Source organism: Cornus florida, unplaced genomic scaffold (assembly GCF_030987335.1).
Source record: "Cornus florida cultivar Cherokee Brave unplaced genomic scaffold, ASM3098733v1 CherokeeBrave_3.0.0_Hap2_Chr01, whole genome shotgun sequence".
Lineage (NCBI taxonomy): Eukaryota > Viridiplantae > Streptophyta > Magnoliopsida > Cornales > Cornaceae > Cornus > Cornus florida.
The window spans coordinates 13,387,796-13,401,030 of record NW_026775571.1 but is presented as its reverse complement, the minus strand read 5'-3'; the positions used below and the strand labels follow the sequence as shown (position 1 = coordinate 13,401,030).

Below are 13,235 nucleotides of genomic sequence, written 5' to 3'. Positions count from 1 at the left end.
CTAGAATATATATATATATATATATATATATATATATATATATATATATATATATTTATCCAACCCACTTCTTTTTCTTCTGCAAACCACGTCTCCTTGAATTTTAGGCAACTTCCTTTCCTTCAGACTTTCCTGTTTAGTCTTGACTTCTATGGCGTGATGGCCTCAGGATTTTAGGATTTCAAGAGCTAAATTTTAGTACATATATATATATACACACACACATATATATATATCCAGAAATATGCATGCCTCTCTAAACCGTTACCCATTTCCTTCTTCAGCAAACAGATTGTTGTCCACAACTTCAATTATTGAAACCCCTAATGTTTCCTTCACCCAACACTTCAAGCTCATCTCTCTGGCAAACTTTCATCTCTCCGGCAAACATTTCATCTATCGGCCTCTTCTTTGTGAATATTTCCATCAACAAGACACCATAACTATAAACATCGCATCTTGTTGATACCCTATCTTCCATTTCATACTCTATGAACCAAATCAACAATGAAAATAAATTCGAACAAGGAAAAGGACAATACAAGTGCAAAAAGTAAATATGAAAGCTTGAAACCCAATTGATATAATGAGCATAGAACATCACCTGGTGCCATATACCCAATTGTTGCCAAGGTTATGGTTTGTGCCAAAAGATCCCTTTCACCAAAAAGTTTGGCAATGCCAAAATCAGTAACATGTGCAATCATATCTTCGTCAAGTAGGACATTCTCGGGCTTCAAATCACAGTGAACAATGGGTGCTACATGACCATTATGGAGATATCCAAGGCTGATGCGACATCTATTATTATGTTTAACCTTTGTAGGTCATCCAAACAATATTTCTGTGAATGTCGGGCGTGCTAGGAACTGCTGTCGTTCCAAAGTGGATATCCGAACAATTATCCAGTAAGAGATTGCAAGGATCAAGCGATTGTATGAAGGACTGGAATTACCACCTTCGGAGGTTCTTTTTGCCTTGAAAAAGGACTTCTGGACTATTTTATGGCTAGTGGAAAAAAAAGTAGTATTGAAAATGCAGGACTTCAATGTAAAGTGTTGGAAAATAGGAATAATAAGTGCAGGACTTGAATTAAACATATTGAATGTGCATTGCATGAATGTAAAGATACATGAATGTGAATAAATTGAAGTGATGTTGGGTTGTGTGATTTGAACAGGGTTTGCAAGTGAAGCCTAAGTGTTCTATTTATAAAGTTTTTCATGCATGCACAGCAGCCTTAGCAACTTCCACTTGTATTGATTTTGAACTACCAAGTGTCCCATGTTCTCTTGGCAATTATAACTCCTTCCTTCTATCTTCTTCTATCATCTTTTCCACTTTATCTTCCACGATTTCTTGCTCCCTTTCTTTTGCCATAAATATCCTCCCCTTTAGACACGATTTCATCAGCCTTACCATCCATGATTCACGATAACTTCTCTTCAATTAGTGGTGGCAGTTGCATGAAATACCACCTCCTTTAATTATTGTATCTTTATTTAGCCAAGTGTCCTATGATTTCTAGTAGTCTTCCCCTTCTGTAGAACCTTCCTTTCATGGCATTGTGGTCTCTAATTTCCAGTGACTTCCTTATTGCGGGTGATATTTCATATATATATATGTATATATACCGGAAATATTTGCCCACATCCCTTAAACTTTGGTAACTTCCCATTTTGGGACTTTCTCTTTGAGCTTTGGAAATCATGGCACTGTGAACTCCTGAATTTTAGTAACTTCCTCATCGTGGTTAGTTTCCCAGAATATATATATATATATATATATATATATATATATATATATATATATATATATATATTTATCCAACCCACTTCCTTTTCTTCTGTAGACTACGTCTCCTTAAATTTTAGGCAACTTCCTTTCCTTCAGACTTTCTTGTTTAGTCTTGACTTCTATGGCGTGATGGCCCCAGGATTTTAGGATTTCGAGAGCTAAATTTCAGTACATATATATATATACACACACATATATATATATATATATATATATATATATATCCAGAAATATGCATGCCTCTCTAAACCGTTACCCACTTCCCTCTTCAGCAAACACAGTTGACTTAATGAAATAAATGTTGAAGCCTCCTAAAAATAAGGAGAGAATCCAGCCCCACGTTCTCCGTCATCTGACTTGGTCAATTTCTGTGCTACCAATTTTGGTGAATCTCCATGTACTTGGGATTCTTTTAAAAATACAACACCTTCTATAGTAACAATTCCTACAGGAATTAATAAGTTGTGGTAAGTCCCACAGAACTCGCCATGTGTGGCCAAACTCATTCCATATAGGAAGATGTGGACCCTTAATTTTAAAGATGGCAAGTCCTAAAAGGACTCACCTATTTCCTTAACAAAAATAGGAAACCCCATACAATAGGATTGCATTAGCCCACTTGTCCAATTACTACGTAAATATAACTTCCAATAATAGTCACAAGAATTGCAATCCAGCGTGGTAAGTTCCACTGGAACTCACCACATACTTCCTTCTTATAGGTGGGCAACAAACTCAATCTTCAACAATTTCATACTATTCTCCCACTTTTGGATATTCAAAGTAATAATCCAATTTGGCAAGTCCATTGGAAATTGTCGCATGTCGCCTTTCCATTGGACCAAAAATAATGGAGTAAATACATTGAATTCTCTACGACTCATTTGACTTTAAAGTCATTTTCCTCTAATCAATTTTCATCCTTTGTTCCTATCAGATTGTTGTCCACAACTTCAATTATTGAAACCCCTAATGCTTCCTTCACCCAACACTTTAAGCTCATCTCTCCGGCAAACATTTCATCTGTCAGCCTCTTCCTGGTGAATATTTCCATCAACAAGACACCATAACTATAGACATCGCATCTTGTTGATACCCTATCTTCCATTTCATACTCTATGCACCAAATCAGCAATGAAAATAAATTCTAACAAAGGAAAAGGACAATACAAGTGCAAAAAGTAAATATGAAAGCTTGAAACTCAATTGATATAATGAGCATAGAACATCACCTGGTGCCATATACCCAATTGTTGCCAAGGTTGTGGTTTGTGCCAAAAGATCCCTTTCACCAAAGAGTTTGGCAATGCCAAAATCAGCAACATGTACAATCATATCGTTGTCAAGTAGGACATTCTCGGGCTTTAAATCACAATGAACAATGGGTGATGCATGACCATGATGGAGATATCCAAGGCTGATGCGACATCTATTATTATATTTAACTTTTGTAGGTCGTCCAAACAATATCTCTGCGAATATAACAACTTCTCAAGGCTCCCATTAGGCATGTACTCTAGTACCAAGGGCCCAAAATCCAAGTTACAAGTGCAACTGGTAATGATTTTTATAAGATTTTGATGGCGAATATTGCATATCACTTAACATTCGACATTAAAACTCTTGATTGTTCTTTCTAATTGCAAATTGAAAACCTTTGCAGCAATAATCATCCCATCTGAAAGCGTTCCTTTATATACTGAACCAAAACTTCCAACACCAATAAGGTTGGCTTCGTTGAATGCATCTGTTGCTAGTAAAAGCTCTTGGTATGAAATTATTCTCCATATCAGAGATGACAAATCTTCATTTATTAGAGGCAATGAATCTGCATTTTTCAGAGGCAAAGAATCTATATTTGTCGATAATTTGACCATTTGTTTTCGATATTGCATCAACACAAATATGACAGCCACCATAATAGTTATCGATGCAATATGATGTAAAATATATTTCAACAATGGTACAATTTTTGACCTCGATCTTTGGTTCTTGTTGGTTTTGCAAAGCGGGACTTGCAGTTGGGCTAGGCCACAAAGTGCTTCATTATGCATAAATAATTGAGCTGTAAAGTTCACAAAATGTCCTCCAGTAGGAATTTCTCCTTAGAGTCTATTGAAAGATACATTCAAATATTGGAGATACCTGAGCGTCTTTAAGGAGTTAAGAATCTCTCCAGAAAAATCGTTGTTGGATAGATCTGTGAGATATTATTTTGTATTTGGCAATTATCGTAAACAAAACAAGTCCATGTCGAGTTGTAATTCCAGCGACTTGTACTGCAAGTTATCAAGATCAACGGCAACTACAGAATTGGAAAAGTAGTTCAAAGTTACCATAATAGAGATCATTTGACGAAAAAGGTAAGAACAACACTTTAGGAAGAATTCTAAATAGGTTAAGACATTCTACACTTGGCATACCATTCAGACTTACCATATACAGTGTTTCAAGCTTAAAAGAACCATATTTCAAGTACAAGCCAACTTGAACCGGTTCAGCCCCTCTGAGTTTGGATTCAAAAATCCTTCTGCAAAACTTGAACCAGTTCAGCCCCTCTAAACCAGTTCATGTAGTCATGATCAGTTTCCTATTTCAGAATTGTTTCCTAGTTGGTCTAGAATTGTACCAAGTCCTATGCACGAATTTTCATATTTTCAGAGGGACTAGGACATTCTAAACTCTATATAAAACTTGTCATACACATAGGTTTATTTACGGCTTTTTGCATTATCAGTTTATTATTCTTAAAAAGCCTTAGGAAGATTTTTGTCTCAAAAATTCTTAAACAGTTTTCTGTTTGTCTTTCTAGAACACATACACATAAACACATAGTGAGTTTAGAGTTGTGGTGTTCGAATCCTGATCGTAATCATACAGTTGTATCTACATCGATCAGATAAAAGCAGATCTACTTCTACATCAAATTCAGACGATTGAAGAATAAAAGTAAAAGTGATGAGTGTTGTCTGATCTACCTGCTACTCTTCCAAAAAGATCAAGCATAAGCCTGAGGTCAAGTTGCTGTTGGACGGGGAGTCGTAAAGCCAGAGGATTGTCAGCAGTTGGTGTTTGGTAGAATGATAGGGTGTGAGCCAGAGTCAGAGTTCAGTGTACTTTGTTTCAAGCATAGTGGATCAGTTTACTTTGGGCTGCATAGTCCACGAGATGTTTCCCACACAAACAGTTGACGTATTTTATCAACTGGGTTTCCTCGTTAAAATCCTTGTGTCATCTCTAACTTTACTTTGCTTTATTTTATTGCATGATATTAATTTAATAATTACTAAAACAAAGGAAGTTAGAAAAACACAAGATCTGTTTTAAAAAATAATCAAAACTTTCTAAGTATATTTCGCTGCGTACAACTCATATATTGGTATCAGAGCCAATCTCTACACATTGAGCTGATCCATGTTGGAAAGTTTTGTTTTGATTTCAAAAAAATTGATTTTTAATCATGTCTTATGCGTTGAAAGAAGGTAGTTCTAATCAACGTGGTCCTTTGTTTGAAGGAGATAATTACAATTTATGGAAATCAAAGATAAGAGCCTATTTACAAAATTCTGGTGGTTAAACTTAGGCTATTGTTGAAACTGGCTATTCACCACCTACAGTAGATAAAATTGTAGATGGTAAAGAAGTCCAAGTCTTGAAAGATCCTTTTACATTTACTGCTATTGAAACTGAGCGTAATGATGTTAATGGCAAAGCGTTATATGCAATTATTAATTCTATTGTTCCATCCGAATATGCTAAAATTTCTGATTGTAATACTATTAAAGAAGCTTGGGATATTTTGCAAGTTACTCATGAAGGAACATCAAAAGTGAAGTCATCCAAAATACAGATGCTTTCTCATAACTTTGGGAACATCGTGATGAAGAAGATGAATCTTTTTCTGATTTTTATTCTAGTCTTCTTGAAATAATTTCTGAATTGCGTCACTTAGGTAAAAAAGTTAGTGATAAAAAAATCTATGAAAAAATCTTAAGGTCTTTACCTAAGAGATTCCTGATTAGAGTTGAAACCATCACTGAACATTGGGATTTGACTACCTGTAAAGTTGATGAGATGGTAGGTTCATTGAAAACTTTTGAGATGCAGAACTTTGATTTAAATCAGAAAGAGAAAAATCTTGCTTTAAAATCTACACAGATTGAGAATTCTATGGATGATAACTCTGATGATGATCTTGCATTTTTGTTAAGGCAATTCAATCAGATCTTGCAAAGACAATAGAGGAGATGGAATACCAACATAGCTAATCATCAAAATTTTGACAAGACGTTAAAGTTTAGGTTTAATGAAAAGAAAGTAGAAAAATCAAAAGAAACTGAATTCATATGCTAGAATTGTGGTGGCAAAGGTCACGCATCCAATATTTGTCCTAGTCCTAGGAAAGAACAAAATGATAGGAATAAAGAAAAAGAAATGAAAGTTTCTATGTCTGAAAATTCTACTTTAAGTGATAATGATTCTCCTCAGGATGATATTAATGATTTTTCTTATGTCGCTTTTCTTGAAAGAGGTCCTCATGTCATTACTTTATCTGACTCTAACATTTCAGATAATGAAGACAGTGAAGTTCATGATGAACAAGTGTGTAATGACTCGGATTTTTTGGATAAAATTTTTTACGTTGTCTTTTCCCTTCTGAGCTCTGTTTCGTATCGCTTAGTGTCAACTCGAGTGTTCGGAAATGGTTTTCGAGACTCTTTTCCGTGGATTAACAACTTCCTTTGAAGACCGAGTTAATTCTGCATTTTCACTTTTCGGACACTATGCGTCTTTCGTCCTTTTCCTTGTTTTGTCTTTTTCCCTATTTTTTCTTTTCCCCGTTTGTCACTTATTTGGCAAAACTTTACTTTTCGTGCTCGGAGTAAGTTTTTGACTTCACGTGTCTTCATCTTGAGTGGTTTCCTCGAAATACGTATCTTTACTTTTGCAAAAAAGTACTCTAGTTACTCCCAGTGCCCATAGGGGCATGGATGCATAAATCTTTGGAATTAATTTCATTTCTTGGGGTGTTTTTTGTAAATATCTTTTGAAGATATTTTATTTCAAGGGTTTTTAAAAAAATATTTTTGGAAGATATTTTCATTCTGGGCCATAATTGTAGTTTTCACTTTTTGTAGGGGCCATTGTGGAATTAATGAAAGTTATTGCAAAATATCTCGTCTGAAGCCTGGATCCTCGTACGGGATTCATTTTCACTTTTTGTTGACTCATAAATTCATAAAATTTCCTTCTGGTCGTTTTTCTCCAGTTTCAGGGTTTCTAGCCCCGGTTTGCGCTAAACTTGTTTTAGGCATAACTTTCTACTCAGGACTTTTTTTTATGCTGTTTCCTCCGTTGTTCATATTTTCCCATTTTGAATCTTTTTTGTTCACAAAGTTTTTCCATTTGAGCGCGTCTGCTCAAATTTTACTTTTTCGGACCCGGCGGGGCCCGTTCGGGGCACTTTTTGAGATTTCTATAAAAGGGGGGTGAGATATTTCATTTTTCATCTTCTAACCACTTCAAGCATGACCTGGAGCTCCCATGGCAGCCCAAGGGGTGCTGCCATATTCTCTCTCCTCTTTTGGTTCACTTTTCCTTGATGGAAAGTCTTCGGCCTTAACGTTTGTTGTTCCCCTCGCCGTGCTCTATCTTTCACCCTTATTGGAACCCATTTCTAGCCAAATTTTGAGTTTGGTTTTCAGATCAAGTTGTGATTTTGATGGGGCTTTCATTGGGGTTATGTGCACGGTGTAGTCCCTGACAAAACCTAGTAGTTTCGTCGGATTTGGAGCCATTACATTTTGATTGCTTTTGAGATTTTCATCTCAAATTGAGGTAGGGAATGTTTTAGGCTTTTGTGTGTGTTGTATTGAGTATTTAGCATGATTATACAACTTATATATATGCCTTGTATCAAATCTTGAAAGTTATTAATTTTTATTTCTTTGTATAAGATTTAAAATTAACTTTGATTTGAATTGTGGCATGCTAGAAAATCTAGTTTTATTATGTTTGTTGACATATATTAAATTGGGATTAATTGAATAAGAATTGCACTTTTTATTTAATATTTATCTTTTGTGAGAGATTAAATCCCATGGTCGTACCTTGCTTGAAATTGACTTGTAACATGCTTTTAAATTAAGTCTAGGCATGTTGTTTAACATACTTAAAATTTGAGAGCATTTGGATAAGTATGAAAATCTAAAGACTTTAATTAAAATGATTAATTAAAATCTATTTAGTGGTTCCTTTAGCTTAATTAAGTTTTGACTTGATATTTGAGATGACTGGGACTTGTATACTAGTATAAGTTAATATGGGACCATTTTATGTTGTTTTAGAATTTAGGGATTTGATTATCATGATTTAATTAAATTCCATTTTGTTATTCAATTGGCCTAATCAAGTTTTGGAATTGGTATATGCAATGACCATGCTATGTTGTTTAACATATGTAATTTGAGGCCATTTGGTGGAGAATTGCAACTTAGAGGAATTAATTAGTTTACTTGATTAAATTCCGTTTCTATTGCATTATGGATTTAAATCATGTGTTTGACGTTGATTGTATATCTAAAACTTGATTTTAGACTTGTAATGAATTTATGAGATTACGTTTCAATATTGGATTATCTTGTTATAACGTGTAACGAGTCGCACACTGAAGATTCGACATGTGATGCTATTATAGCGCGTAACAAATCGTGCTCTGAAGATTCAACATTTGTCATCCTATAGTAGTTGTGGATTTAGAGCACGTATTGTGTGGTTACAAACTACTTGTGCATGGGATGTGGTTTCGTATATATATAAGTTGTTAACTTATTTATTTTGGAGTCACTTGGGACATTGTTACTATGATATGGCTAAAGTTCGGCTTTAGTGCGGGAGGTATGAGTTCTCTCCAATTCAGATAGTGCGCACTTAGGGTGGTTTTCCCTGCGGGTTAGTACCCGGAACAACCATTGATCCCGGCAGAATTCCGAGTCTAGATGTCCAAGTCTTCCATTATTTATTTTCGCATTCAATTCCAAGTTAGCAATCAGGTTTATATTGTGACTTGTGATTTTGGCTATCGGCGATTTTGATGTTGTTAAGTACATCCATGCTTTATGATCTTTGTAGATTTTAATGTTGCTAAGTACATTCTTGTTTTATGATTTTAATAAATCATTTTAATGTTGTTAAGTACATTCATGTCCATGATTTTTAATAAATCATTGTGAGCTTTTAATGTTGTTAAGTACATTCTTGTTTTATGATTTTAATGAATCATTATAAGCTTTTGATGTTGTCAAGTACATTCATGTTGTGTTGTTCAAATGTAAATTAGGAATGATCCTATAGATTCATTTGGAATATAGACGTTAGGTGGTATGATCACTTATGTCGTTTTTGTTCTTTAGATTTCAAATTGATGACTTTGAGAATCTATGCTTGTTGCTTTGAATAGCATGCTCGTATGTTGTCGAATTGCATGAATGATGTGATTTATGCTAGAAATGATCTTAGGTAGCTTAGGATGCTCCCTGAGTCTCACATTGACGTAGACACTAGGCGGAACGAACCACAATGAATAAATCATGCAAACTTGTAAAACGTAGGTAGATGCATGTTCATTTCCTGCGAGTAGCTTTATGTTACTCACCCCTACGATACTGGGGCATATTTCAGGTACAGGATTCAAGGTTAGAGATTCTCACCATGCTTGGATGATTGGGAACTTGAAGGGTTCAATTCTTGTGAAGGTTGGCTTGAAAAGCCATTTGTAACCTTATATGCTACATGTGTATATTTGCTTCTAGACTTGTAATGTGTGCCTAAGCCCACCTTTTTATTATCATTTTATATTTATGACATGAGGCCAATGGCCAAACTCCTTTTGAAATTACATTTATGTCATGGATGTTAATTTTTGCTTTCAATGAGAACATATGGAAAACCATGCGTTTTAGTCCGGAGCATGCATTGTGTATGAACTTCTTCCATTACCATTCATTTAACAAGCATGAAGTGTGGCCAAGGGCCAAACCGCATTTCGAAACCATTTCGTGATTTTAGGTTTCAAGTTTTCATTCCAAACTTCATTTTTGGCATTTTGGCCATTGGGGGGTCATATTTTGCTTCGGCCATATTTTTGGGCCATGGACCATTGTAGCATATCTTACTAGGTAAGTTATGTTTGCGTGCATAGTCGTTTCCGGGCAAAGCTTCTTCTTTGGTGAAATGAGCCTCCTACGGACTCATTTTTCACTTTTGTTGCATATTTTGACCTAAGGGTATTTTGGGAATTTTCTTTGGGAAATAATTTCCGTTCTTCACATGGTCACTTAGAAAATGTGATTTTAGGGGGGATTTCTCTTTCGTGTTTTTCCATAAAATGCCATCTTGGCATCGGAAATCACATCCAAAGTTCAGCTCTCAGTTTTTAAATTTTGCAGCTTTTTGGACCCTCTGAACCAGTTCTCTTGGAAGGGCATTTTGGGCATTTTACAGTGAGTTTTTTTTTTATTTTTCTCATTTTTCATGTAGAAAGCTTGATTTTGAGGGGGGTTTCTTCTTTGAGTTTTTCCAGAAAATTTCATCTTGGCCCTCAAATTTTCATTTTTCCCAGAAAAACCCCTGCTGCCAGGTTTTTGGGCTGCCCATTCTGCCTCCTTCACATATAAACGGTTACGAGGGGTTTCGTAACCGGTTACATGTGCATGGGCAGTGTTTTTCTCATGATTTTTGGTTTCCTAACCGGTTAAGAAGGTCTCCTAACCGGTTAGATGTTCTTGGTTGTCCCCTTTTTGACCGTTTTGCCCCTTCTTCTTCCGTAAGCCATATCTTCTTCATCCGGACTCCGAATCAAGGGATTTTTGAGTCTAGGTTCATTGATTTTTTATTGTCTTTCCAATGGTGTGCTTGGTGGCACCCACTTTTAGGCTGAAAATTACGTTTTTTCCCCTAGGTTCATTCTTGTTCGTTTTTGAAACATTGCTTCCGCATTTGATTCCTTTGGGTTCCGTGACCTCGTTAAGGGTCACATTGGTTTCTTAAAGTCATGTTGTATCTCTAGAGACCATTGTTTATCTTTTGCTTCCGCATTTCGGATCCATTATCGGGTCATCTTTCGGTTCATCACTGACGTACCGGGTTGAAAAACTTGGGCCGTCACAAGTGGTATCAGAGCATCTGAGTTCGAATACCTTGGACGACGGATTTTGGGTGCATATCATGTTTTGTTGATGTACTTTGATATGTTCACATGCTTTTTGATAACATGTTTACGTGCCATTTGATAACATGCTCGGTGTGATGACATGTTTTCTGCACTTATATGCTTATGTATTTAAAAGCATCATCATTTGATACGTGCTTATATGTTTAAGTACCTAGGAGTTTTCATTATCTGTTTAGCATGTTGTATATGCTTATCTGCTTATGCATGACTGTATGTTGCATACATTGACGTGGTAATTATTTTATGCATTCATTGAGCGAGTTGCATTCGATCATAATAACTCGTGTTATTATTGATCTCGTTTCTTTTTCACGCATATAGCGTCACAGTCTTGACTTATGGAGAGTCTTCTCGTTAGGGCTCGGATGAGCATGGTGTTGTAGTCTCCTTTTTGGCGAGATGAGACGTAAGCCACGGAGGTACCGTTTCGTCTCATTTTCTTTTGTCTTTTTATAACGTAGTCACGGTGGTGTTGGAGGTGTCGGTGTCATCCCTTAGGACTTCGTAGTGGTCTTGACATCATGATGTCATTAAGGTCTTTGTTTCTAGCATCATGGAATGATGAGTCAGGATTGACTCGAATCTTTCTTTTAGGAGTTGGGAAGTTTCTTGTGAGCCTCAGGGCGAGGTTCTTGTGTCTTGCCTCCTTAGAGCGATGGTTTCGGGATTTGGATAGGTGCGTTAACCTAGAATCCTTCTTATGTTACCTTGGTTAGCTCTTACGAGCTACAGTTGGGATGTGAGCTGCTTTATGTAATTAATTGTGTTGGTGCAATTAATTACTCTCCCTTGTCTTTGGAGACTTGGGACGTTGTGTTAGGGTCCTGGTAGAATCCTGTAGAGTTCCTATCGGACTCATTGGCATCTTGGATCGGGGGTTTTCTTGTTGATTGTCTCGTAACGGTTAGCATTGGGGCTATCCATTTCGATGTTGTCTTATTTCGTGTGGTGTTAGGATTCCATTAAGGTATGAGCTGGTCTTGGGAAAGACTTGCTGACCCTATGTCTCGAGGACTTTAGTGGTCGTTTGGGGGATGGTTCCTTTCCTCTTAGTGAGAGATTGGACTCATCCAAGTTTTGTGTTACGTTTTCTGAGAGGTTGTCTTTTGAGAGGCATTCCATTCATTTCTTTTGATTTTACAAATTTGTCATTTGTATGATCACTCTTACATGTTTATAAGCCCCATTATTTTCGAGCATGCATTAGAAACATGTTTAGGATATGTGGCTATGTGGTAGTTTGTGTGAAGGTATATATGATACGTTTTCATATACTATATCCATTTAACATGCAAGTGCCATTAGTGGTGTATGGCATGTCATCATATGTTTAACCCCTATGTGATAGGTGGCATGTTTCATTTACCTTGTGTGTACTATGCTTAGTACTAAGATATTATTTGATTTATATCATTTAATTTTTGCGAACATGCACTATGTGAGTATTTGTTTTAATACTGCTTCATCTTTCCTCTACTGCTTCATCTTTCCTGCACTTATGTTGGGGTTTTGTAACCGTGGTTGTTGGGATAGAGATGAGTGAGCCACATTGTAGACTTATGTTTTGAGGATTTTAGTTGTCCACTATAGGGATTTTGATCCAGCGTTTTGCCTTCTGTATATAGCCTTACGGTAGGTCTACTCAGATCTGTGTTTAGGTTTTCAATTTTGCGGGTCCAATTCATTAGCTTGAGGGCACAGACTTGTCAGGCTGTGGATTCGGGACTAGTGTTGTTGTTGTTGCATTTTCAGATGTGGGGTTCGTTAGTACTCCAGCGTTAGGGATTTAAGGCCTTAAGCGTAACGGTGCCACTGACATTGTTGTTAGAGTTTTGGGATTAACTACCCCAACTCTTGTGGATGCCTGGTTTCCGTAGTGCTTTTGGTAATAATCATTCCGACATTGATGGCATTTGTATCGAAAAGTTTCTTTCTGTGGCATGTTGTGAACTAGTGCCTTATACTGTCATGCTACCTTACTGATGAGTAAGTGTGGGCGGGTTCTGGCCATTGTTCGTACTGCCGTGTCATTCTTAGCCATCTATCTTGATTTGACTTATAGTTGTCTTGGGATTCTCTCGATGATTGACGTTGAGTTAATATGCCGATTCGTTTGGGAAGTATCACTCAGTTCTTGAGTTTTGCGTTCCTTCGAATGATCTACAGGCTTTTGAAGTTGTCCTTTAACACCTTATAGTGTGTCCTT

General features: G+C 36.4%; 1 protein-coding gene across 1 annotated transcript; it reads right to left on the bottom strand.

Moving 5' to 3' along the window:
• Nucleotides 1-307: 307 nt before the first annotated feature.
• LOC132269356 (LRR receptor-like serine/threonine-protein kinase FLS2) lies at nt 308-3,716 on the bottom strand. Its single transcript, XM_059770522.1, has 5 exons — nt 3,453-3,716; nt 3,030-3,159; nt 2,814-2,913; nt 605-801; nt 308-489 (listed from the first exon to the last, which is right to left on the bottom strand). Exons 1-5 carry the CDS (start codon nt 3,714-3,716, stop codon nt 308-310), a joined length of 873 nt encoding a protein of 290 aa, XP_059626505.1.
• Between the last annotated feature and the right edge of the window lie 9,519 nt (nt 3,717-13,235).

Coding starts and splice junctions, on each gene's coding strand:
- LOC132269356 (XM_059770522.1), bottom strand. CDS start 3,716: ATGGTGGCTGTCATATTTGTGTTGATGCAATATCGAAAACAAATGGTC. Junction 802..2,813: donor AAGAGGCTGACAGATGAAAT/GTTTGCCGGAGA, acceptor ACATAATAATAG/ATGTCGCATCAGCCTTGGAT. Junction 490..604: donor AATTGGGTATATGGCACCAG/GTGATGTTCTAT, acceptor TTTGGTTCATAG/AGTATGAAATGGAAGATAGG.